This window comes from Pongo pygmaeus, chromosome 1, assembly GCF_028885625.2.
Source record: "Pongo pygmaeus isolate AG05252 chromosome 1, NHGRI_mPonPyg2-v2.0_pri, whole genome shotgun sequence".
NCBI lineage: Eukaryota > Metazoa > Chordata > Mammalia > Primates > Hominidae > Pongo > Pongo pygmaeus.
The window spans coordinates 120,317,565-120,343,832 of NC_072373.2; the positions used below are offsets into that span (position 1 = coordinate 120,317,565).

General features: G+C 40.9%; 1 protein-coding gene across 2 annotated transcripts in view; it reads left to right on the plus strand.

The window, feature by feature from the left end:
- The first annotated feature begins 38 nt into the window (after positions 1-38).
- The window catches only part of SORT1 (sortilin 1), a 95,702-nt gene continuing 69,472 nt past the window's right edge, over positions 39-26,268 (plus strand). For both annotated transcript variants that reach the window (XM_054464119.2, XM_054464211.2), the window contains exon 1: positions 39-4,257. In XM_054464119.2, the coding sequence (XP_054320094.1) occupies positions 3,823-4,257 (435 nt within the window). In that variant the 5' untranslated portion in view covers positions 39-3,822. The remainder of the gene's footprint in view (positions 4,258-26,268) is intronic.

Genomic DNA, 26,268 nt, shown 5'->3' on the forward strand with positions numbered 1-26,268 from the left:
TCTTCTAATAGTCTTTTTTTTTTTTTTTTTTTAAAGAGGTGAGGTCTTACTATATTGCCCAGGCTGGTTTCGAACTCCTGGGTTCAAGTGATCTTCCCGCCTCTGCCTCCTGAAGTGCTGGGATCATAGGCAAGAGCCACTGTGCCCAGCCATTATAATACAGCCTTTTGTTTGAAATGCAAATGTTAGTGGGCCAAAAGGACAGTGTTATTAATATCCCTATTCTATGAAGATGTCTGTTCTAAAACTGTTTTAGTGATGCTCTCTAACAGAATCAACTATATCCATTAATCCCATGGTGTTGATAAATTAGCTAGTCCAGCTCTTCCCAGTGGTTAATAGATGTTAACAGCACTGTAAATCCATTTCGGCCCTGTAATTTCTGAAGCAAACATGTATTTTTGCTGCTTTTCTTATAAGGAGATGCTACTAATTGACTATCAGAAGAACATGTTTTGAGGTCCTCCTCAAAACATTGATGGGTTGGAATCAGCCATCAAGTGTTGTACCAGTTCTTGGGTCTTGATAGACAATTTGGAAAGAGATTTCCTTGTTTACGAAGTGAAGGACTAAGAAAGAATTAAATTAATGACCTTGGCCTCACTAGCAATCAATTACAAATCTCTATATCAGTAAGAGAATTGTAAAATTCAGAAGCAGTTTACATCAGACTTTGGAATGAATGATGAACTTTCCCCATTAGAGCTGCCATCATATGATTGGTGGAGATTGTTTAAAGAATCATTCTATCTCAGCCTCAAAAATTACCATGGGAAGATGGTATCAGTATCACTACTTAACAGATGAAGAATCTAATGCTGTGTGCCTATGGACACACAAAATTAAGCTGTTGGGACTTGAACAGCTCAAATTTTCTTGTTTCAGATCACCAGCTCTTGAGTAATAGGGAAATCTGGAGATTTGAAAAGTACTTGCACTGTCCACAACATGGCTAATCCATATGTGGATGATGCAGAATTGATTTAATTCACTAACAGGGACCCCATAATTATTTGCTGGGCTCTGCGTATATTAATGTGTAGGAAGTTGTACTATATGTTAATAAATTAGGACTATTTGGGTAGGCTGAATTCATACTAAATCCATACCGTATGTAGTTCAGCAAAAAACAACAATGTGTTTATATATACATTTGGAAACTGCAGTGACAGGAAACATTTGGAAGAAAGGGTTGTGCCCTAGAATGACACATAAGGAAAGTAGAGAATTAGAGTATATTGTTACTCAATGTTCCAGAGACTTCTAGTGATTTTAACACTGTTATTAAGTATAATAGCATGTTGATGGGGAGATTTGTTTCTCTAAAGATCACTTCGTTTTATTAAATCCTAATAGAAAATACCCTTGAAAATCCTATCTCATTTATTCCTGTAACAAATTTATTGAGCACCTACCTACTATATGCCAAGAAATGTATTAGCCATCAGGCAGAGAGCTGTTCAAATGGTAGATATGATCTGTGCTCCTGTGAAACTTCTAGTGGGGAGAGCCAAACAATAAACAATATTCCTTTTTAACTCTAGGTTAATGCAGAAATGGGTAAAGCCCATGTTGCTTTTGGGAGAGGTGAGTTGTGTCTCTGAATCACATGCATTTCATAGGGGGAAAAATGCCCAAATACTAAGGAGTAGCTCTTAGCCTATGTCCGTTCGCCTCAGCTTAAGTTGTTTTCCCTCCCACTGGCTGGGCAGCGTATTTGTGTTTTACCTGGTAAAACAGTAAATTTCATACCTTCTATAATTGGCATTCTTCAAAGAGGTAGAACTTTGATTTTTTTGTAGAATATTAAAACAAGCTTTCTTAGGTTAAAGAAGTGATCTTACTACGAACAGCAATGGTTTCATGATGTGTAATTGCTTTATGTTATCTTTCTGCTATAGAATGTTTCCTGGAGAAAGGTATGGTTTTTAGTAATAAGATAAATTTACTTTAGTTCTGAAAATAAGGTGAAATCTTATGTCCAGTATCTCACAAAGGAGAACTGACAGTGCGACTTTTATATTTAATGTCAATCTCATTAGACAAAAATGAAATATAGTTCCTAGGGTTTCCAATTAAAGTGAAATAGTAAATATATTCACTCAAACATTTTCTCAGTGCCATATACAAGTTACCATGTCCCGGAAGCTGATACAGTTTGAGGAAGGAAATATATAAGTACTGTAAGCCTGTGATAACTAAAAGCAACATATTAAAAAGTGAAGGTACAGATAATTGCAACAAATTTAATAGTGTTTAAAAGTGTATTTGGTAATTTCTCCAGGAGGTGGCACTGTTGAGTTGTTTTTCTTTTCAGACAGTAAGACAATAGACCATTCATCTTTGTGTCACCCAAACAAAGAAATATTCCTTTATAACCCCCTTTCCTCCCCCCACCTAATCACATGCTACTGGAACTGACTGTCTTGTGATCTACTCCCATAGTTGGCATAGATTTAAAAATAATCTTTTTAAAATTAATCTGATAGTAGTTATGAAAAGGAACAAATTGTTCACCAATTTTCATCAGCTTTATCTTATCAGTCCAGTAACTGAGAACTTAAAAGACTATTCTAGTGATTTTACTATCCTGCTCAGATGGCATTCAAAAACATTTTTCACTTCTCACGTCTTACTATGGTGGTTTTGGAAAAATTTGTAAGTCTTTGTGTTTGAAAGTTAATGTGACTGGAAGTATTTTAATGTAAATATCGGGTTGGGTGCATTGTATCATTTTGCTCTACAATGACTATACCCTCATTTGGGCTTATGGCCAGTTTATAGTTAAAAGTAATCTTTACTTGCTTTGAGTGTAACGACTTGCATATTTTGTATCTTTCTATTTGCTACTTTTTCTACTGAACAATTTCTAGCTTCTAAAGGGATGGAGTCAGTAAGTTTAAGGATTCAGAACTGGTTTTACCTGTGCTACGTGTTGTAGAAGTTGTGTGTGCAGCTTCTGCGGTAAAGGGAACACCGTAGGGGTTTTATTTTATTCATTAGAGGTGGATCGGGGTGCTAATTTAGAGGACATCACATACTGGAACCAAACTTCTCCGAAGCTCTCACTTCAGAGTTAAGGCATTTTGGTAAAATAAATGTGCATCTAGGAAATGATCATGTGTACAGTAGGCATTGGATCATTCTCTTGCCCCCTTTTACCTGCCCCTAATGCCTAAGCTACATTCGAAGTCCTGGAAAACCTGTAAGTAATTCCGCCTTTGGCCTACCTCCCCGCAGAAGAGGAAGGCGAGAGAGGCCAAACGTATGGAAAAACTATTCTTCAGGCTTGCAGGAGTCACGGATGTCCTGATGTCTTTCTCCGTAGGATGTGGCCCATACCAGTTCGCATTCACCTTCTTGCAGCAAGGCAGCTGCTTAGCAGACAATGGGCGCTCCAGTGAGCGGGGTTTATAAAAACCCGAAGCCCCGGTTCATGATGGAGCCCCCTTTTCCAGCTGAGCGAGCTCAGGGATTTCCTGGGTAGGTTTTCCAGGCTCTGCCTCACCGAAGGAATTTTAGGAGTGTCTCTGGGGAACAGGAGGGACGTAACCCAGCCCCAACTTGAGGGCGCTAGAGTTGCAGCAAGGGGTAGCGACGCCAGGAGCCCCGGGCTCGGCGGGAAGGTAGGAGAAGCTCCTACGTGAACTCCACAAGCCGGGCCCGGGAGACGCCGGGCGAGGCGGGGTTGACCTCAGCAGTCTCTGCCACGTTCCAGCCAATCAGTCCCGCATCTTAGCATCCGAATCCAGGACCCCCGAAGCCAGAGGCGACGCGAGCCAATGAGGAGTGGGCCGGGGAAGAGGGACAGGCGGCCAGCCTATGGGGCGGAGAGGCCCGGCCGCGCGTATCCAAGGAGCGCCGCGCTCGGCTCGGGGGTGTGGCGCGCGCCGGCGGGGGTGGGCGGGCGCGCCGGGCGGCAGGTGTCGGCGTCGGCGGCATTCGGCGGCGATGGAGCGGCACCGGGTAGCTGCGGACGGCCTCTCGCGCTGGCCCCACGGCCTCGGCTTCCTCCTCCTCCTGCAGCTGCTGCCACCGGCGACCCTCAGCCAGGACCGGCTGGACGCGCCGCCGCCGCCCGCTGCGCCGCTGCCGCGCTGGTCTGGCCCCATCGGGGTGAGCTGGGGGCTGCGGGCGGCCGCAGCCGGGGGCGTGTTTCCCCGCGGCGGCCGTTGGCGTCGCAGCGCGCCGGGCGAGGACGAGGAGTGCGGCCGGGTCCGGGACTTCGTCGCCAAGCTGGCCAACAACACGCACCAGGTGAGCGGGCGCCGGGCCCGGGAGCCGCTCGGCTGCGAGGTGCCGCCCGCATGCCCCTCCCGACCCGTGCGCCCCGAGACTCCCGGAGGAGACCCTAGCCCCGCCGCGCCCGCGTCCCCTGGGCCGCAGCCCCGAAACGGCGGCGGGCGGGCGGGCGGGCGGAGTCGGGCCCGGGCGGCCGGCGGGGCTGTGTTTCGTCACAGAGGAGGCAATCTTAGACTTCCACCGCATTCTTTTTTTTTTTTTAAGTTGTCAAAATCTCTAGAACATCGTTTTTCGTCTGTATAAATAATGAGGACCCAGTAACACTGTTAGGCCCCAGGAAGGTGAAGGAGTAATTAACTCTTGAGCGCTTGCAGAAGTTGGGCTGCGCAGAAGCAAAGGTGTGTCCTCTCTGGGTCAGTACTTTCCGGGTGGGAGAGGCGGGAGTTCAGGAGGCCCGAAGCAGCGATCTGGTCACCGTGTTTTAATAGTTAAGGGGACTAGCTTGGAAATGAGATGGCAATATTTATGTGATCGCTCTTACTGCTTCAGATTTGACCTTCTGTCATGGTACGGAACTCTGACTAGCATGTCTGTATCCCGTGGTGACAAGATTTTCAATAGTTAAGAAACGCATTACACACATTCTGCTTTGAGCCAGCTCTTGGTCAAAAGACTTTCAAAATTATGGGATTTCTGTCCCTGGGGACAAGCAGCTCAACCTTTGCACACTACTGGACTGACAAAACTAATTATTAAGAAAGTCCTGGTTCCTTGCTTTAGCACAACTTGGGCATCTTTCTCCTATTTCTCTAAAATTAACCATTTAATCCTTGCTAGCCATATTTGCATAATTTATTTTCAATTCTATATATTTTCTCCCTTGCCTGTTTTCCTCTTTCAAAGAAAATGAATTGCACTTGGGGGCAGAGATGGGTGGCCAAGGCTCTGTGCCGGCACTTGTCCTTCTGTAACCGTATTTCAGCGTCAGCCAAGCCTCAGTCTCCCTTTGGACTGCCTGATTATTTGGACCATACTTGTTACCTGTGATAGAATTCTCTGATCTGAGGACACAAGACACAAGTATTCAGGAATAACTGTGCTTTGTGCAGCCCGAGCAGCAGCTGTGTAAAGGTAGCCAAGCTAGTGCTGGAGGGTGGGACAGGTTGGGTAGAATGAATACTGGGAAGTCTTCCTACTTGATGAGAAAAAAAAAAATCGAATAGATTTCCTTCTCACAGTGGGGGATTGAGAAAGGCTTTACAACACTGATGCTTAATTTATACCGGACCACTTCCTTCCTTGAGCTAGCTGGACACAGCATTCTTACTCCATATTTCAAATTCTTCTCTCGCTGGTTGACCTAACTTTAGGTCTGCTGCTACTCCTGGATTTAGATTTACTCCTGTTTTTCTTTTTCTTTTTTTTTGTGAGATAGAGTCTTACCTCAGCCTCCTGAGTAGCTGGGACTACAGGTGTGCACCACTATGCCTAGCTAATTTTTGTATAATTACTATTTTTTTTGAGATAGGGTCTCACTCTGTTGCCCAGGCTGGAATGCAATGGTGTGATCACAGCTCACTGCAGCCCTGACCTCCTGGGCTCAAGTGATCCTCTCACCTCAGCCTCCCAAGTAGCCGGGACTACAGGTGCATGCACCCAGCTAATTGTTCTTTTCTTTCTTTCTTTTTTTAAGAAACAGGGTTTTGCCATGTTCCCCAGGCTGGTCTTGAACTCCTGGGCTCAAGTGCTCTGCCCACCTTAGCCTGCCACAGTGCTGGGATTAGAGGCGTGAGCCACTGTGCCCTGCCTGGATTTATTCCTTGAGTCAGAGTCTTCCTGGTTAGTTTGAATTGATGTGTCATTTGTAATATACTGATTCCAAAGAAAGAGGTTGAGAAAACTGGCTCAGGGGTTCTAAGGCCAAATCTGTTGAAGAGTAGACCTAAAACCACTCATTCTTTGAAGTCCATATGTAAAGAAATTTTCTTCTATTTCTTTCATTTAGCTGTTTGCAATAATTTTTTTTTTTTTTTTTTTAGTTTTTCTCTCCCAGTCTTTTTTTCGGTGACCTTATTTAAAATAGCTATTTTGGCTGGGCACGGTGGCTCACGCCTGTAATCCTATCAATGTGGGAGGCCAAGGCAGGTGGATCACTTGAGGTCAGAAGTTCGAGGCTAGCCTGGCCAACATGGTGAAACCCTGTCTCTACTAAAAATACAAAAGTTAGCCAGACACAGTGGCATGCGCCTGTAATTCCAGTTACTCTGGAGGCTGAAGCATGAGGATCACTTGAACCCAGGAGGCAGAGGTTGCAGTGAGCCGAGATCACACCGTTGTACTCCAGCCTGGGTGACACAGTGAGACTCTGTCTCAAAAAAAAAAAAAAAAAAAAAGTTTTTGCGTTTGTTAGTCATCCGTGGTCTCTTCTTCAGAGATCTCATCCTTTCTGTATCTGGTTAAAAAAAAAAAAAAAAGTGGAGCCTTTGTTTAATATCCTTTACCTTAAAAATGATTAAGTAGTACTTCCTTAACCAAGAATTGTTATGTAGTAGCCTGTTCTTCTGTTTATTTATTTGGTTTTAGAAGTCATAAAAAATCCTGAACTGTATTGAGGAGATCTACTATTTTTGGACCGTTTATAAAACAGTGTGAAATAAAAGCATCAGCATGACAGAACAACTTTTTGTCAGAGATACTGTACTTTGTACAACTGGGGAAGGAAAGTACATGTAGAATCATTTTTCCTACATAACATGACAGGATTCGAGTCCCAAGAAAAAGCAAAAGTTCGTGGTTCTCATATTTCTTTTAACTTGGTCCTGTTTCATTTCAAGCCACAGTAATTCACATCATCAATGTATGTGAATGCCCTCCAAATGCCTAGATCTGTGCTAGATGCTGGGGTGCCAAGATACAAAGAAAAGATCATTCAGACTGGAGAATGAAAAGCCTCAGAAGGTTATAGCAAACTACTAGACCTGTTTCTGTGGCTTATGAGGATATATTAGCATTTAACCTGTCTTCTCAAGAAAGCACGGTAAAGCTAAAGCATGATAGTGTGTTTACATTACGGTTTTAGGAGACCGGTGTCTTGATGACCACTCAGGCTTCTCTGTCCATGAAATCCAGCCGGTTTTTCTCTTTGCCCAAACCTCCCTTTTTCTCTCTAAGATTTTTTTCTCATATCATTTCTTTTCAATGTATTAATTTAAAATATATTTAAAGTGCATTGGGTTTATTACACACAGCATGTATTTTTTCACATAGAAGTCCTAATGATTAAGTGCTTTATTTTAGGAGTTGAGGCAGGAGAGGAAAACATTTTCCTTTCTAGTTACAGTATTACAAGTTAGCTATAATAGACTCATGGGAAAGTGGAAATAAAAAATACTGGCTATTACTAAAAAAACAAACAAAAGGGATGACAAGAAAACAAAGGAGAAAGATAAATAGTTATAACTTTCCAAAAATTATGCTCCCTAATTTTGTTCTAAGGGTTTGACATACCGTGGTAAGGCGGTATAGCACTGCCTTAACTGGACTGTCTGCATTTGAACCCTGGCCATGTCACTGTGTGATCCTGGGTAAGTTACTTAAGTTTTCTGTGTCTCAGTTCCTAATCTGTAAAGTGAAGATAAGAGCACTTAATTTGTAGGGTGGTTGTGAGAATTAAATGAGTGTGTGTTAAATTATATATACATAATATATACGTATATGTATATTATTGTATAATATATATTTGTATTACATAATATTAATATATGCATATGTAATGTTGTATTACTTTGTAATGAGTTATAGTATGTATTACAACATATCACATTGTGTTGTATAATCTATACATATGTAATAACTCATTAGAACAATGTCTGGCACATAATTAGCACTCAGCAATTAGCTATCATTTATAAATGCTCTCTTCTTAGACTCAATAATCTTCCTTTTGCCTGGAACTCAAAACTGTTTTCATGCCACATTTTTAACTGATTCTTTCCTTCAGCTGCTTGGAGTATTCATGACACGGATAACCTTTGTACATGCGTGAAATTGAGCAGGCCTAGAAGACTTTATTGTTGGTTGCTAAGTTGGATTGCTTCAAAACATTTCTGCTGTAAGCACCCCTTTGAGGGTAGGCATGAAACTGTCTTAAAGGAACAGATGGAATGCCTTGGCCAGAGTTGCAGTGGTGGCTGACATAATTTCCTTACTTCTCATTCCTGTGTACAGACCATTTGACAATTTCCTTAAAACTTTTTAAACTTATGATGAATAAAGCCAGGAACTGTTGCTTATTTTCTGTCCTCCCTCTGCTCCTGTCACTAACTACTTCTTTAAACATAACTTCCCAACTTCTACTCCAACTTTAAAGCATCTGGTTTCTTAAATAAACAGGCCCTGTAGAGAGGCCGTGTTATATGGAGTGTCAGCTCTGGGAAGAATGCGTGTGTTTGTTTGCCTGCACTGGCAGGGTTGAGTCCAAGCTGACAGGACTGAGTGTGCCTGTCAGAGGCTTCAGGGAGCTGCCGCTGAAGCCCTCGGCCTGTTGTTGTGGATCTGTGGATCGCCAGACCTTTGTAACACCCGGAAGTCTGAAGGTCAGTCCTTTAATGCCCCGGAACTTCCTAACTGCCTCATTTATTCCAATACTTGGCCTCTCTTCATACTACCTTCCCTAGCACCCCCAGCCGTCTAGCTTATTTAATATTCTCTTGAGTTCTGTTTCTTCCATTCAGCTTTGGATCAAGGAGTAGGAACTCTGTATGATCTCCTTCTTGGTCCTGGTTGAGCAGAGTGAGCGAAACCCTCATGAAGAGTCCTCTCTCATGCAGTGTATAGTCAGACCTTTAGCCCCTAGAGGGATGTTAAAATGACTTACGCATTGGATATTTCAGTAAGAAGTATCAGCAGATTTGATGAAGTGTAATTTATCTGGGGAAAGGTTAGTCTTCATCTGAAGTTTGGTTGGGATGAGAGTAGAAAGCTAGCCAGGTATGACAGATGGCTCCAAGGGAATGCAGTGTTAACAATTAGGTAAGTTCTCTGCTGACTCAAATATTTGGCTCTGTGCACAGTGATTTTTAATTAGAAATCTGAGTCTCATGTCTGCTTGTGGAAATAATTGGAAGAAGCCTTATGTTCTGTTCAATTTCTAATGGCTATTTTCTTTTTGTGATATTAACAACAATAATAGGCTTTCTATCCTGCTGTTTTGATCAAATCTTTCATGTCAGGGTCACAGATACTATTAGCAGTTTCTTCTGCACTCTGCCAGTTTCCAGTCAACTCTTGTCAACAGGCATTGGGTTCTCAGTGGGTGACTGCAGAGTCTGCATTCCCCAACTTTGTCCCAGTTGGCCTGTTACCCTTGTGTGACCATCACATGCTGGGCAGTGCTTAGCACCAAGTTGTAGTGGTCAGAACGGGGGAGTAACGATTGTTCTTCTCCCTCCTTCCTACCTAATCCTACCCCTCAATTTTTTTTACAGAAAGTGAACTATGTTTTGAGGCTGCAGAAATGAGGCTCAGATATTTTATATAATTAGGAGCTAATATTAAGGCAGACAAAGCCATCACATTTGACATGTAATTTAAAATACAGCTTTTCCAGAAACAACAAAACTGTAGCAATGGCTCTGACAATATTATGAACTAGATACTGCATTTGTAAATTTCTACAAGTTTCAGTTCCCTTTCTCTCCTTTTGTAATCAGTACTTTTATTGCATCTTTTACTTCTGTTTTTAGAAACTTGGTGAAAACTTGTTCTTCCCACTATGTGGTCTCAGTGATTTGTATGCAGGTGGATTTGAGGATTAATGGGGCTTGAAGAACAAGCTGATCAATTTCAGTCAGTTCTAGGCAGCTTTTTGGTTGTTGTTTCAATGGTGACTACAGTGAAAGTTGGGTTAGTAATATGTTGCTTTGAGATAGTTTGGTTGAATGAATGTTCATGACAGATTCCTTATACCTATGAAAATTTTTAGGTGAAAGATGGAGGCTATTTTTCCTTCTCTGTCCCCAATCTCAATCTCAGGAAACCACAGTAAAAACAAAATCCTTCCATTCAGAACCTGTCGTGTTTTGCCGAGGAAGTTTTCTGTGAATGTAACTTATTTTCTGTTTTGTGTTTTAGTCTCTGGCCCTTGATTCCTCATCTACAACACAAGAAGTTTTGGACTAGCTTTAAAATTTCTTTTAAAAATTCTGTGATTCATATGGGAGAGGCCAGAGGTTGTGATCACAAATGTTTTACTGGCTGATTCCAAATTTAGAAGCAAACTGCGGCTGACTTCCCAGTCAAACTTGAACATAGCATGGATTTCGCATTTAGGGGTGATTTACTACCACCTCCAGAACTTGCTTCAGTGAAATATGCGTGTTCTTAAAGATAGCAGGAGTACTTTTTTTCATATAGTTATGAAAGACATTTTTCTCTTTTATTTTGGGGGTAATATCGTTTGTTCCTTGTTGGCTGAAAAATCTAATGCTAATAAAAGCTACTAGCTTGAATAGTCCAAAAGCAAACCCAACAGATAGTAGTAAATTCATTTTTCTTTTTCTCTTTCCTATAGTACTCTGCCAAAACTGGGGCTTTTTTTCTTCATCCTGGCTGCCTGTGTGTTTGAAAATAGATGGTCAGCTTACCATAAATATATTCACATGTAGAAACTTATATGTGATTAATTGGCTTGATTTATTTTTATCAGAAGAAAACGTATGTATGTTCCTTCTCTGGCTTATGAATACTATCCGTCTTATGTTTGCTTTGGATAAGAGTTTTATTCTTCCTGTATGTCCTAAAACACACACACACACACACACACACACACACACACACACTCTCTTTCTAATATTGTACTTAAGCCAGTTTGCAAGTCTCGTTCCACAATACAATCGCTCTGAAGGACCAGGAGAAATTGAACTAGGAAGGAAAATTTGTATTAACTTCAATAATTCCCAGACAAATTAGTTCAAATCATTTTTATCTGGTATTTGCTATTTGTCACAAAGGATTCAAAATATAAATATGTTGTATACAAAATTTCAAAGAGATGTCTCAATACTCAGATTTGGGTCCTGGCTCTGCTGCTTCATAGCTGTGTGATTATGGAAAATCACTTAACTTCAGTGATCTTTACAGTTGTTTTTTAAACTAGAGCAGCAGCTCTTAGGATTGTTTGGAGGGTCAAATGAGAAGTTTTATCAATGTGTTTTGTTAAAGGTAAAGTACTATGTAGATGTCATTCATTTAGACACTTACTGAGCTGCCTGCCATGTACTGAGTGGAGTCCAGACCTGTGCATAAACAAAACAAAGCAATGGGGCTATCTTAAGGATTTAGGTGTTCAGAGATGTTTCACTGGGAGTTTGGAAGAAGGCTTGACCACTGCAGTGCAGTGTTCTGGGAAAGCCCTCTGGCTGAAGAGAGAATAAAAGTGGAGATGATTTTTAGGGAGATCTGTAACAGCACGAAGGAAGTAGGAAAATCCAAGATATGTTCAAGGGATGGTCAATAGAAACTTTATTTTAGGGTGAGGTAGTTGATGGGGAGTATGACTAAGGTTTCCAGGAAGACACATAGGGAAGTTAAAAAAAAAAAATAGCTCTTTTGTGGGGGATGGAAAGAGAGGAGGGGCATGGGTAGTGAGTTTGGCAAAAGGACTTACTTGTGAAAGAGTTTTAACAGATAGTGCTAGACATGAGGCTAGAGCTGGAGGAACCAGAGGTAGAAATGGGGAGCCAAGAAGAGTTCCCCTTTCAGAGGCCGGCCATTGCTTTGGTCTTGGACGTGAAGGTTCCAGAGGAAAGCAGAACAGAGGGTGAGGCAGACCATCCTTTATACTTGAAGTGCTAACGTTTCCAAAAAACACTTCTAAACTTCTGGACCTGGTTGAAGAAGAATGTGAGCCAAGGCATGAGGAAGCCAGGAGCTGTAAGACAGTGATGCCTATGAACAGATTTTTCTGAACATTTGTGAACAAGGGTAAGGTTGAACTCTTGCTGATAATGTGCTTAATGGTTTGAATCATGGATTATTGGGCCGATTAGCTGGTCAGAGCCCTTTTGCTGATGTGGCTGGCTGACTTGCTTACTGGCCAAGAGCTGGGAGTAGAACACAGATGTCCCAACATGGTGCTGCATTTGGAAGTGTTTCATAGGAGTGTTGAAATCAATGCATTTGCTTTAGGGATAAGGCAAAGTTATGAGATCCCAGTTATAAGTAATATGGTTGTGAATTCTACTCTTCTCAAGCTCATAGTACCCTCAACAGAGCTCAACTAGCCTTTCTAAGCCTCAGTTTCCCGTCACATAATATGGAGGATTATCATGAAGTTTTGAAGAGAAGATATATGTGAAAATATTTTGAAACCTTGAAGTACCGTATGAGTATGATTTGTATAATTCCTTAATAAACCTGTTGATGTGTCACAGCCTCCACAAGGCCTGCTTGTCAGCCAGGTGATCCTGATAGATACAGCCCTTGAGCCAAACCCTGAGGAACATGTGTATTAAAGCAGACGGATGAGGCATAAATGCGTTTGGTTTATCACTTGACAGAGTTGGATGACAGGCTTAGGCAGGGGTGGCAAGAATTAAAGTGAATCAGGATTGGCAGAAATGTAAGACGTGTATGTAGTGGTTTTCTTCTCTTTTTTAAGCCTTTGTGATTATGTCAAACTTTTGTTAATACAATTGATGATGGTTTGAGGCAGTGGTTTGGGGGAACAGGATCTCAGGTATTAGATCTGGATTCAAACTTCAGTGGTGACCATGGACAAATTAACCTCTCTGAACCTTAGATTTTTCATCTATGAAATGGGAGTACTAATACTACCTCTTAGGGTCATTGTGAAGATGGTACAGGATTTAGTGTATATTCTTTTGTTGAGGATTTCTTATAATGATTTTCTCTACAAAGCTTCTGACACATTACCAGTTAGATGCTTAAATATTTGAACATGTGCTTAATTTTTTTCATATCTCTAATATTTCTAGAGAATTATTATAGGTACTCACAAGAACTACATCTGGATTAAGACATATTAGCCCTGGCTAAGCAGGGTGACTCACACCTGTAATCCCAAGATTTTTGGAGTCTGAGGCGAGAGGATCACTTGAGCCCATGAGTTTGAAACCAGCCTGGGTAACATAGTGAGACCCCATCTGTATAAAAAAATTTTTTTAATTAGCCCGGTATGGTAGCATACGCCAGTAGCCCTAGCCACACAAGAGTCTGAGGTGAGGGGATCACTTGAGCCCAGGAGTTTTGAGGCTGTCGTGAGCTATGATTGCACCACTGCATTCCAGCCTGGGCAACAGAGCGAGATACTGTCTTCCAAAAAAACAAAAAAATTTATTAGGGGTAGGTGGTGGTGCACACCTAGAGTTCCAGCTATTTGGAAGGCTGAGGCAGGAGGATAGCTTGAGCCCAGGAGTTCAAAGCTATAGGACACTATGATTGCATCTGTGAATAACCACTGTATGCCCAGCCTGGGCAACATAGTGAGGTCCCATATCTAAAAGGAAAAAAAAATGTACTACTTGTATCACTGGACTCAGGATGAAAAAAGAGGAGGGTGAGAGATAGGGTTAGGCAGAGATCATCTATTCAAAATGCCTTTCTTTCTTTTTTTTTTTTTTGAGACAGGGTCTCGTTCTGTCGCCCAGGCTGGAGTGCAGTGGCACAATCTCGGCTCACTGCAACCTCCGCCTCGTGGACTCAAGCAGTTCTCTGCCTCAGCCCCGCAAGCAGCTGAGATTACAGGCGCCCACCACCACACCTGGCTAATTTTTGTATTTTTAGTAGAGATGGGGTTTCACCATCTTGGCCAGGCTGGTCTTAAACTCCTGACCTCGTGATCCACCCATCTTGGCCCCAAAGTGCTGGGATTGCAGGCGTGAGCCGCCACGCCCAGCCCAAAATGCCTTTCTTGAAGCTATGGGAGATGGAGAAGAAAATAATCAGATTAATAATCAGAAAACAGTAATCAGATACCTGGTCATCTGGTTATAATAGCTTCAAGCATATATGGTTAAATAGTTATTGTTTTGTTTTAAAACAAAATTTTAAATTTTAAACAAAATTTAAAAATTTAAGGGACATGATTTTTACTGTGTCACCCAGACTGGAGTGCAGGGGTGTAATCATGGTTTGTTGTAACCTTGAATTCCTGGGCTCAGGTGATCCTCCTGCCTCAGCCTCTGCAGTAGCTAGGAGTACAGGCACGTATCCCTGTGCCTGGCTAGTAAATAGGTTTAAATAACTTAAAGTTATTTATTTTTATTTATTTATTTTTTGAGACTGAGTCTCACTGTTGTCCTGGCTGGATGGAGTACAGTGGCATGATCTCAGCTCACTGCAACCTCTGCCTCCTGGGTTCAAGTGATCCTCCTGCCTCAGCCTCCAAAGTAGCTGGGACTGCAGATGTGCACCACCACACCTGGCTAATTTTTGTATTTTTAGTAGAGATGGGGTTTCATCATGTTGGCCAGGCTGGTCTTGAACTCCTGACCTCAGGTGATCTGCCTGCCTCAGACTCCCAAAGTGCTGGGATTACAGGCATGAGCCACTGCACCTGGCCAAATTATTTTTTAAAGACTATAATTTAATAACAATTTTTCTTCCCTTTCATTAAGCTTTAATTTGTTAGAGTTAATGACTCTGGTTTAAGTTGATAGCTCTGAAATAGCACCTTGCATATTTCACCCCTTTCTTTAACTGAGCAGCTACTGTTAGCTTTGCACTCTACTGATCTCTGTGAAGTTTCAAGCAATATTAGTGAAATGTGATAGGTACTTCTTAGGAACTTTGCTTGAAAGAATAGTGGACCAGAATGTTGATGGAATTATTTTTTATTATGTGCATATTGCTTTTTTAAACTTGTAACAATTATTTAAAAATAGAGACGAGGTCTTACTATGCTGCCTAGGCTGGTCTCGGATTCCTGGGCTCAAATGATCCTTCCGCCTGGGCCTCCCAAAGTGCTAGGAGTATAGGTGTGAGCCACCACACCTGGCCTATGTGCATCTTTATTTAACCTACTATTTCACCACTTCCTGGCCTGTGTTAACCCTCTGTTCCAGTTAAAGTGACCTTCTAACCAGTCCCTTCAGCTCCTCATGTGGTCTGTTGCTTCTCCATCTTTGTTTTCGTGGGTTTCTTCCTGTCTGAATGCCCTTCTAGCCCTTGTTAGTTTTTCTTGTTCTCTCCTATAATTTTAGACTATGCCATGTAATACAACACTTCTGTCTTGTGTTCAGTTTCATTTATAGAAGTTTTATTCCCTAAATGATAAACTCCTTAAAGGTAGGGCCCAGCTTGTAGTATGAGTCCTTCATCACTTTTGCCTCCCACAATGCTGAAGAAAGAGTAGTCATGAAATGTGTAGTCTGGAGTCAGACAGACATGAGATTGAAACCTTGCTCTGCCACTTACCAACTTTTTGACTTTGAGCAAATTACTTAACGTCTCTGAGCCTGCTGCTTTCTTTATAAATTAACAGTGAGTACCTTAATATATAATACTAATATAATAAGTGCTTAGTAAAGGTTAAATAGTATTGTTTTTCTTTAATTCAGCAGTTGTTTGTCGAGCACCTACACACATGAGGCACTGTATCAGGTCCTGGGAACTGGTATAGAACACCAGACCTCTGCCTTGATGGAACTTTATGGACCAATAGAGAAAATGGCACTAAATGATATGTAATTATAAATGTAGTAATTACCAAGAAGAAAAATAGTAACCACAGGAGAATAATTGATAGGTCTTTTTTAGTCTGGGGCATTAGGAAAGATTCACTGAGAAATTATTTAAACTGATACTTGAATAGAATTTTGCCAGGAAGAGTATCTCTTCCCAGAGAGAACAACATGTTCATAAGGCCTGGGTCTAGAAAGAGCTTGGCATGCTCCAGGATCTGGAAGAAGGCCAGGGTGGTTGTAGCAGAGGGAATGGGGGAAGGGGTTAGCGCCCACACCCAAGGGATAAGCAGCAAGCCTTTATGGTTCTCTCGGCTCAGTCAGCTGGCAACTGGAGCATATCTCTTTGTCACTTTCTTTTCTTTAAAATGAACTAAGATATAACAATTAAATGCAAAAATTGTGAAATGTAGCTATTTATTGAGAAATGAATTGTTTCATGGAAGTGACTTTCAAAAACTAAGCCTACCCTTTTATAAGTGCCAAAGGTTTTTTGTTTGCTTGCTTTTTTAATGGAAATCTTTCTAATATACTTCTCTGCCTTCTTGGTCAACAGTATGAGCCTAGGTCACTAAGAAGAGAATAAATTATGCTATACCAGGACTGCGGTGGTTTGAATGTGCCTCCCCAAATACGTGTTTTAGGAACTTAATCGTCAATGTAACAGTATTAAGTGGTGGGTCTTTAAGAGGTATTATATCATGAGGGCACCAGCTCATGAATGGATTAAGGCCTTTATCCCAGGAGTAGGTTAATTATAATAGGGGGAGAGTTTGGTCTTATTTCTTTTCTTTTTTTTTTTTTTTTGTTGTTGTTGTTGTTGTTGAAACAGAGTCTCACTCTGTTGTCCAGGCTGGAGTGCAATGTTGTGATCTTAGCTCACTGCAACCTCCGCCTCCCAGGTTCAAGGGATTCTCATGCCTCTGCCTCCCAAGTAGCTGGGATTACAGGTGTACACCACCACACCTGGCTAATTTTTGTATTTTTAGTAGAGATGGGGTTTCACCATGTTGGCCAGGCTGGTTTCAAACTCCTGACCTCAAGTGATCCACCTGTCTTGGCCTCCCAAAGTACTGCAATTACAGGCATGAGCTACCATGCCTGGCCTGGTCCTATTTCTTTTCTGTGTCTCCTGTGCTTGCTTCCACTTTCTGCCATGGGATGATCCTCTGCAGATGCCTATGCCATGCTCTTGGACTTCACAGCCTCCAGAACTGTGAGCTACATAAACATCTTTTCTTTATAAATTGCCCTGTCTTGGATATTCTCTTATAGCAACTGAAAATGGACTAAGACAATGACTCACAGTATTTTAATGTGGTATGACATTTAATACCCACAGGAGCTATTGAGATATGTGGGGCTATCTTCTCCCATTTCAGATGTCCTGGATTATAAACTTAATGCCATTGTCTGCCTGTTTGCTTTTTTCCTGCAGAAATGATGTTTCCTTTGTAATTCCTGTTGTAATATCCTCTTCCTCTTGCTGTTGTCCTTGTCTGTCTCTACATATATCACCCTCAAATTTGATTTGCTTCCTCTCTATGCTGAGAAAGCAGATTTCCAATATTAGACAATTCTAACCAGTTTAATAAATTGTATTAGAGTGATGGTGTGCAAATTTCTCTTAGAAGTCAAATGCACAGATTTTTAATGCATGATAGTGATATCAGGGGTCTCCTTGCTTCTTTTCAGTGAGCATCTGGGTTGCTGAGGCATCTGAATCATGGAGGTTGCTGTTGCCCCTCTCCTTTGAACACTGGCCTATTGTGGAGCAGGGAGCTGATCTCGAAAACAACAAAAACCCAGATACACAGCAGTTGAAAAGCAAACTGAGTGGCTAAATTATTGATGAGTCATAGAATTTTAAAGCTTAGAGAGACTGGAAAGATTGTTATTCTAGCCCCCTCACTTTGGTAATGATGTCAGGTTGTGCTGCCCAATTTCACGCAGCTTTTTGTAGAGCTGGAAATAAAATTCGGGTTGACTGATTATTAGGCTGGTACTCTCCTCTGTATCATGTTCCCTCAGAAAACTCTGAATAATTAAATAGATTTGGAAACTTGTACGTTATTTTGTAGTTAATTTTTTCATTTCCAAGAATAGACTTCATGAGAACTGGGACATTTGTGATATTATTTCTGGCTCATATTTTATGATTCTAGCAGTGCCTAATTTAACAGAACTATATTCTGTTAGGATTTTCTTCCTGCCTGCAAAAGCATCACTCAGGTTGTGTTCTAGGCCTCACTGGGGTTTGGAAGCCTAATCCTAGATCCGCAGTCTTTATGGGATCACGGATGCCTTGCCTTTGTAATTCTCAGTTTTACCCCTGAGGCAATGGATTCCCAACAGATAAGATGATTTGTGCCTACCTTCCCAACCAGTTAGTTACTGAGCTAGGCTTAACTAAGTTCTTTTGTAGTTTTATTTTCATTGTGACAGGCTGACTTCTGTAGATTAAAAGTCTAGCATGTTTAGCCTTTATTTTTAGATTTCTGTATGTAAGATGCCTGTTGATAGGGTATAATCTTCAGTAGCTCAGAGCATGTATTATCACAGCACATGGTAGGCATGCAGACATATTTGTTGAAAGAGGGCAGGTATGTGAAGAATGCCATCATTGAATTCACTTCCTTCTTTGCTTGTCAAAAAGGCTGCTCCTGATGGGGACATGGTCAGGCCTTCAGCAAGTGGCTTTTAAGCTGCACCTTGCCTTGGGAAAACTGACCCAAATGCAATAGTGCCAGTGTTAGTTTTTTCAGTGTTTTATTTTTGATCATGTGTGTAACTAAAGATAGAAGTTTCTCATGACTGGATTTTTTTTCCAACCTACAGTGACTCTTGGGACCAACTTTAAATTTTCCAAGCTTATGGTAACAGTAATTTAATTTGGTTTCTAGTTTAATTAGATGTGAAGATGGTTGTTTCCATGAAGAATCTTGTGAACAGAACCTAGGGGGTATTCAGACGATCAAAGAAATGGACATTGTGCTAATTCATGAACTCTAAAGTGTGGGGGCCCCCTGCTTTAAGACGGTAGGCAGTAAATGCTTGGATGAGTCTTATATCATCAGCTCTCAAGGTGGATGCATTTTAGAGAAGGTAGTACAAGCTGTCCCCTGCTTTCTAACATAATGAATTCCTGAAAACCTATTTGACAGTCAGATGGCAACTATAAACGCCAGCCAGTTACTTCTGCTTCCCAGAGCTCCCCTACCGAGGGCAGTAGATGGCTGTTGGTACCATCTGGGACACCAGAAATCACTGTTCAATAGGTAATGGACAAAAGGCTCTGAATGTGACTCTGAAAAGGCAGCTTAGTGTTATCAGTCATTAATGATATTAGGAGGTCTACCTTACATCAAGACCACCTATGTTCCTGTGCCTCAGTGTAGCAGGGGCTCTTTGACCTATCCTGTAACCTTCTGGTATATCTGTTAGCTAGTGTAATATAAATAAGAATAAACTAACATGCGTCCAGGCATGGTGGTTCACGCCTGTAATCCCAGCACTTTGGGAGGCTAAGGCGGGCAGATCACTTGAGGTCAGGAGTTCAAAACCATCCTGGCCAACGTGGTAAAACCCCGTCTCTACTAAAAATACAAAAATTAGCCAGGCATGGTGGCATGCACCTGTAATCTTAGCTACTGGGAAGGCTGAGGCATGAGACTTGCTTGAACCCAGAAGGTGGAGGTTGCAGTGAGCTGAGATCATGCCATTGCACTCCAGCCTGGGCAACAGAGTGAGACTTTGTCCCAAAAAAAAAAAAAAAAAAACTGATATGGTCTATGTGTACTTTTTATATCACCCTTTCCTTTATACTTTTTCTTTCCTTTCTTTTTTTTTTTTAACTAAAAATAGCTTACTTATGTAGTTTTATTTTTAAAATGATTTCTGCCAATTGGAGGTGGGATGAGAGTAATTTATGCACTCTAGAAAAACTATAAAGAAGAGTGCACCCCTATCAATTCTATAATACCACTTAAAGACAGTTGCTATTGATATTTTAAAGGGTATCCTTCCAGATACCTTTTTTTTTTTTTTTTTTTTAAGGGACAATCTTGCTGTGTCATCCAGACTAGAGTGCAGTGGCACAATCATGGCTGACTGTAGCCTTGACCTCCTGGGCTCAAACAATGTATCTGGGACTACAGGTGCTTGCCACCATGCCTGGCTAGTTTTTATTGTTGTTGTTATTGTTGGTTTTGTGGAGGCAAAGTCTCACTATGTTTCCCAGGCTGGTCTCAAACTCCTGAGCTTAAGCAATTGTTCTGCCTCATCCTCCCAAAGTACTAAGATTATAGGTGTGAGCCACTGTGCCCGACCCCTGATATCATTGTAACCATAAATATGCACATATGATGTCACATGCTGTTTTGTAGCCTGCTTTTTACTAATATGCTCTGAATATCTTTCAATGTCAGTAAATACCTGAAACATTTTTGTTTTGGGTTTTTAAAGTTTTTTTAAACGTTTCTTCTTTTTTTCCTTGTTCTTGAAACATTTTTAATAGCACCTGATATATTGTTGTATGGCATAACATAATTTACTTAACAAATCTCTAGTTCTTCATTTATAATATACAGGTATAGTAGTATCTCATGGGGTTATGTGGATTAAATAATAATGTGTATAAGATACCTAACACAGAAGATGACATGTGGGGAATGTTCAATAGTTGTTAGCTGCAGTAATCACCCCAATATATGATATCTTTTATAAAGGTGTGTGATTATCCCCTTATGACAAATTCCTAAGAATAGGATTTGCTCAGTTACATGAAATGGACATTCTCAGTTTTTATTTGCATCACCAAATAGCTCTCCAGAAAAGTTGCAGCAATTTATGTACTCCCACCCACCATAGAAGAAGGTGCTCTGGTCCCTATGCCCTCACTGGATACATTACGTCAAGTCTTTTAATCTTTGCCAGTCTGAAAGGCAAAAATGTCATATTTTTCTTTTTCTTTCTTGGCTCACTACAACCTCTACCTCCTGGGCTCAAGCCACCCTCCCATCTCAGCCTCCTGAGTAGCTGGGACTACAGGTGCACACCACCACACCCGGCTAATTTTTTTTTTTTTTTTTTTGTGGAGACAGGGTTTTGCCATGTTGCCCAGGCTGGTCTCAAACTCCTGGGCTCAAGTGATCCTCCCGCCTTGGCCTCTCAAAGCCTGGGATTACAGGTGTGAGCCACTGCACCGGCCTGCTTTTTTTCTTTTGTTTTAGAGATTAAATAGCTTTTCATATGTTTATTGGCCACTTCTTTGTCCTTCTATGAATTGGGTGCTCATGTTCTTTCCCTATTTTCCAAAAACCTGTTTGAGGTTTTGGCCTGTTTCTTACTGATTTGAAAACCCTTTCTATATTAATATTTTGTCATGTTACAAATAATTTTATATTAATTGAAACCCTTTCTATATTAATACTTTGTCATGTTACAAATAATTTTTCCAGTTTTTTTCAGCTTTCTCTTTGGTGTTTTGCAATTTAAACTTTTTACATAGTCAAAGTAAATCCTTAAGTATGGGTTCTGATTTTTGTACCATTTTTGTAAAGGTCTTCCCATTCCAAGGTTATAAAAATATTCACTTATACTTCTAGTATCATTTTTTGACACAGGGTCTCACTCTGTCACCCAGGCTGGAGTACAGTGGTGCCATCACAGATCACTACAGCCTCGAACTCCCAGGCTCAAGCAGTCCTCCCACCTCAACCTCCTGAGTCGCTGGGACCACAAACGCATGCTATGCCACCACACCTGGCTATTGTTTTTTTGTTTGTTTTCTTTTTTGGTAGAGACAGGGTCTCACTATGTTGCCCAGGCTGGTCTCAAACTCCTGGGCTCAAGCAGTCCACCCACCTGGGCCTCCCAAAGTGCTAGGATTACAGGCGTGAGCCACTGTGCCTGGCCATTTCTAGTATTTTTGTAATTTAATTTTTTTACATTTAAATCTTCGCCCTATATGGAATTTATTTAGGCATTTTAAGAAGGGAGTTAGGAATTCAGCTTTTTATTTTATTTTTTTTCCAAATAGCCAGTTTTTCCAGTGTTCTTATACCACTAACTTGAAATGCTAGCTTTATCATGTGCTAAAAGAAACCTCATCCATTCCTGGATCTGTTTTGCTCTATTGATTTGTGCATTCCTGCGCCAGAAACTCTGTCATGGGATTAATAAATTTTTCCAAAAGTGGCAATAATTTCATGCTTATCTGCTCCTGGTAGAATCAAGCTGACATTTCACCCAACTACTCTTAAACTTCTTGGCTTCTGTGCTTCCTATCCTAGGGTAGGATTAGGTTATCTGAATGACTGTATTTGCTCTGGACTCCTCAGAGTACTGGCTTTTGGACTGTTAAGCACAGAACAGCATATTTACATAGTTTTGCTTAATTTTGACCTGTTTCTAGATCATACATTTGACTGACTCCTTAGCAATATGAAGTGACCAGATCATGTTCTCTTTGTGCCAAATGAAGCTTGTCCAACCCATAGCCCGTGGGCCACATGTGGCCCAGGGTGGCTTTGAATGCAACCCAGTACAAATTCGTAAACTTTCTTAAAACGTTATGAGATTTTTTTGTATTTTTTTTTTTTTTTTTAGCTCATTAGCTATTGTTAGTGTTAGTATATTTTATATGTGGCCCAAGACAATTTTTCTTCCAGTGTGCCCCAGGGAAGCCAAAAGATTGGACACCCCAATAATCTGCCTCTTAGGCATGCTACATTAGAGCAACACAGCTTTTTTTTTTTTTTTTTTTTTTTTTTGAGACGGAGTTTCACTTTGTCACCCAGGCTGGAGTACAGTGGCGCAGTCTTGGCTCACTGCAACCTCTGCTTCCTGGGTTCAAGCAATTCTTCTGCCTCAGCCTCCTGAGTAGCTGGGCCTACAGGTGTGTGCCACCACACCCAACTAATTTTTGTATTTTTAGTAGAGACGGAGTTTCACCATATTGGTCAGGCTGGTCTTGAACTCCTGACCTCAGGTGATCCACCCGCCTCAGCCTCCCAAGATGCTGGAATTACAGGTGTGAGCCATCATGCCTGGCCTCCAGTTATTGTTTACCAGAAACAAAACATGCTTCAACTCTCCCCACACTCTCCATTTGAATTATCATTTATACAACTAACACATAACATCTTTATTTATATATATATATATATATATATATATATAACATTCACTCTACCTTCTGTTGGCTGGACTCTCCAACGTAGTACTAGATGTTTTTATATTATTCATTATTTTGATATTATAGAACATTCTTCGGTAATATTGTGTCAGAGGTTTTGGGTTTTCCCTTCCTATAGGGATTATTCTGCCTTTCAGTTATTTCTAGCAACAAAGCTTTATCCTCTGCTCACATTTCATTTATTCTTCTTACTTTGCCTTGATTACAGCAATTGAGCCATAACTTATTGGCTCATTATTTTCAGGCCTGTATATCATCAGACACCGTTCCTGTCTAAGTGATCCAGTGGCCTCTCTCAGCCTTCTTTGGGTCTTTCAAGCAGGAGTACTATTTCTGAAGTGTCTTCTTAAATATAATTCCTTTTCACTATTTTTATTTTCCTTCTATTTCAACCTTAACTTTCTAAAATTCTGACCTTGAGATTCTTCTTATTATTATTCTTTTAAATATAGACAGGGTCTCTCTCTGTTTTCCAGACTAGAGTGCAGTGGCATGATCATAGCTTACTGCAGCTTCGAATTCCTGGGCTCAAGTGATCCTCCTACCTCAGCTTCCTGAGTAGCTAGAACTACAGGTGTGCACCACCATGCCTGGCTGATTTTTAAATTTTTTGTAGCGATGGGGGGGTCTCACTATATTGCCCAGCCTGGTCTTGAACTCGTGGACTCAAGTGACCTCCCACCTCAGCCTCCCAGTGTGCTGGGATTACAGGCATGAACCACCATACTCAGCCTGAAATTCTTTTTTTATTTTAACAAGTCTTAATAGCATTTACTGTATACTCAGCATTTTACTAGATGATGATATTAATAGATTTTATTTGTGGTGTTCTTTGAAAATTTTCAAGATACTTGCATATTATCTTCCTGTGTGTTCTACCTGCACTGCTGCCTTCCCTCATTGCCTTGCTCTTGCTTATATCTGCCTCCCAACTCTGTAAACTCTGCTTAAATCTCAGTATTCAGACCTTTATTTCTTCACTTGAAATTTGAATTTCTCTTCTGTATAGACTACCCCTGCTCAATGCCTCTAAACACTTCGACGTGTTCAGGGCATCTTTACCATGTTTAGCTACATGAAGTTAATGGTAACTACAATGGGAAGGAGAGGAGTAAGGTCACCATCATGTGTGAACATCTAAGAACACATACCAGTGTATAACAGTGTCTTGGCTGGCTGGAAGAGCATAGGAATAAACGCTATTCAGCCATTATTTACTGAGACAGCAGTAACCGTGTTAGAAGGAAGATTACATACAGATCAATAATGTTAGTTCAGGACAAACAGCTATCATGAGTTAAAAAAATACTAAGAAAAAGAAATAATGTTAGTAGCAGGAGTTTGTGATAGACTTTTACGGAGATGTTTGTGGAGCATCTAATAAGTATAAGACCTTGTGCTAGGCCTGATGGGTAATACCAAATTATAGTGTCTGCCATTAAGAATTTATAGCATAATTTGAGAGGAAGACAAATATGTAAATAGTTCTACATGTATAGTTTACATGTACGTATAGTTTACATTTATATATAAATATAAATAGTTATAGTACCAGGAGTGTCCGTGAATGCTGTGAGGATAATGCTTAGGAAGAGGAGATCACTTTGAGCTGTGATAATTACAAACCAGAATGGTTGGTTTTACAGTGAAAGATGGGACTTAGGCTGTCTTTCGGATCTTTTTCACTGGTATAGTCTGTCCCCTGTGGCTGTCAAAAAGAAACACCCACAATCGAATGCTGAGGAGCAATGGACAAGTGCAGAAACACAGAACTTTTCCTTCTTGAAACTTGGATTTTTCCACTTTTAGATTTAGGGGTACATGTGCAGGTTTGTTACCTGGGTATATTGTGTGATGCTGCAATACAAATGATCCCATCACTCAGGTAGTGAACATAGTACCTAAAAGTTAGTTTATCAGTGCTCACCTCCGTCCCTCCTCTAATAATCCCGTTTCTGTTGTTGCCATCTTTATGTCCATGAGTATCCAGTGTTTACCTCCCATTATAAGTGAGAGCATGTGGTATTTGGTTTTCTGTTTCTGTGTTAATTTACTTAGGATAATGGCCTCCATCTGCATCCATGTTGCTGCAAGGGACATGATATCATTCATTTTATGGCTCCATAGTACTACATGGTGTATATAGACCATATTTTCTTTATCCAATCCACTGCTGATGGGCACCTAGGTTGATTCCGTATCTTTGCTATTGTAAATAGAGCTATAATTAACATAGTGCATGTGTCTTTTTGGTAGAATGATTTGTTTTCTTTTGGATATATACCCAGTAACAGGATTGTTGGGTCAGCTCACAGTTCTCTTTTAAGTTCTTTTTTTTTTTTTTTTTTTTTTTTTGAGATGGAGTCTCGCTCTGTCACCCAGGCTGGAGTGCAGTGGTGCGATCTCGGCTCACTGCAAGCTCCGCCTCCTGGGTTCACGCCATTCTCCTGCCTCAGCCTCTCTGAGGCTCTCTGTAGCTGGGACTACAGGCGCCCACCACCATGCCAGGCTAATTTTTTGTATTTTTAGTAGAGACGGGGTTTCACCGTGGTCTCGATCTCCTGACCTCGTGATCCACCCGCCTCGGCCTCCCTAAGTGCTGGGATTACAAGCGTGAGCCACCGCGCCCGGCCCTTTAAGTTCTTTGAGAAATCTCCAAATCGCTTTTCACAGTGGCTGAACATTCCCTCCAACAGTGTATAAACATTCCCTTTCCTCCACAGCCTCACCAGTATCTGGTTTTTTTTTTTTTTGGTGATGTTTTAATAATAGTCATTCTTTCTAGTGTGAGATGGTATCTCATTGTGAAACCTGCATTTTTGAAAAATAGTTTCACTTGCTATAGAATTACAGCTTGACTGTTTTTTTCCCAGTACTTTAAATATGTTACTCCACTGTCTGGCTTGCATTGTAGGAAAAGTTGGCTATCATTCTTTGTTTCTCTGTATGTAATGTCATCTTTTTTGTGGATGCTTTTAAGATTTTTCTCTATTGCTGATTTTAGATTATTTGACTATGATATGATGTGCTTTGTTGTATTTTTCATCGTGTTTCTTGAGCTTAGGGTTTCTGAGCTTCTTGGATCTCTGGGTTTATCCTTTTCATCACATTTGGGGAAATTTTGGA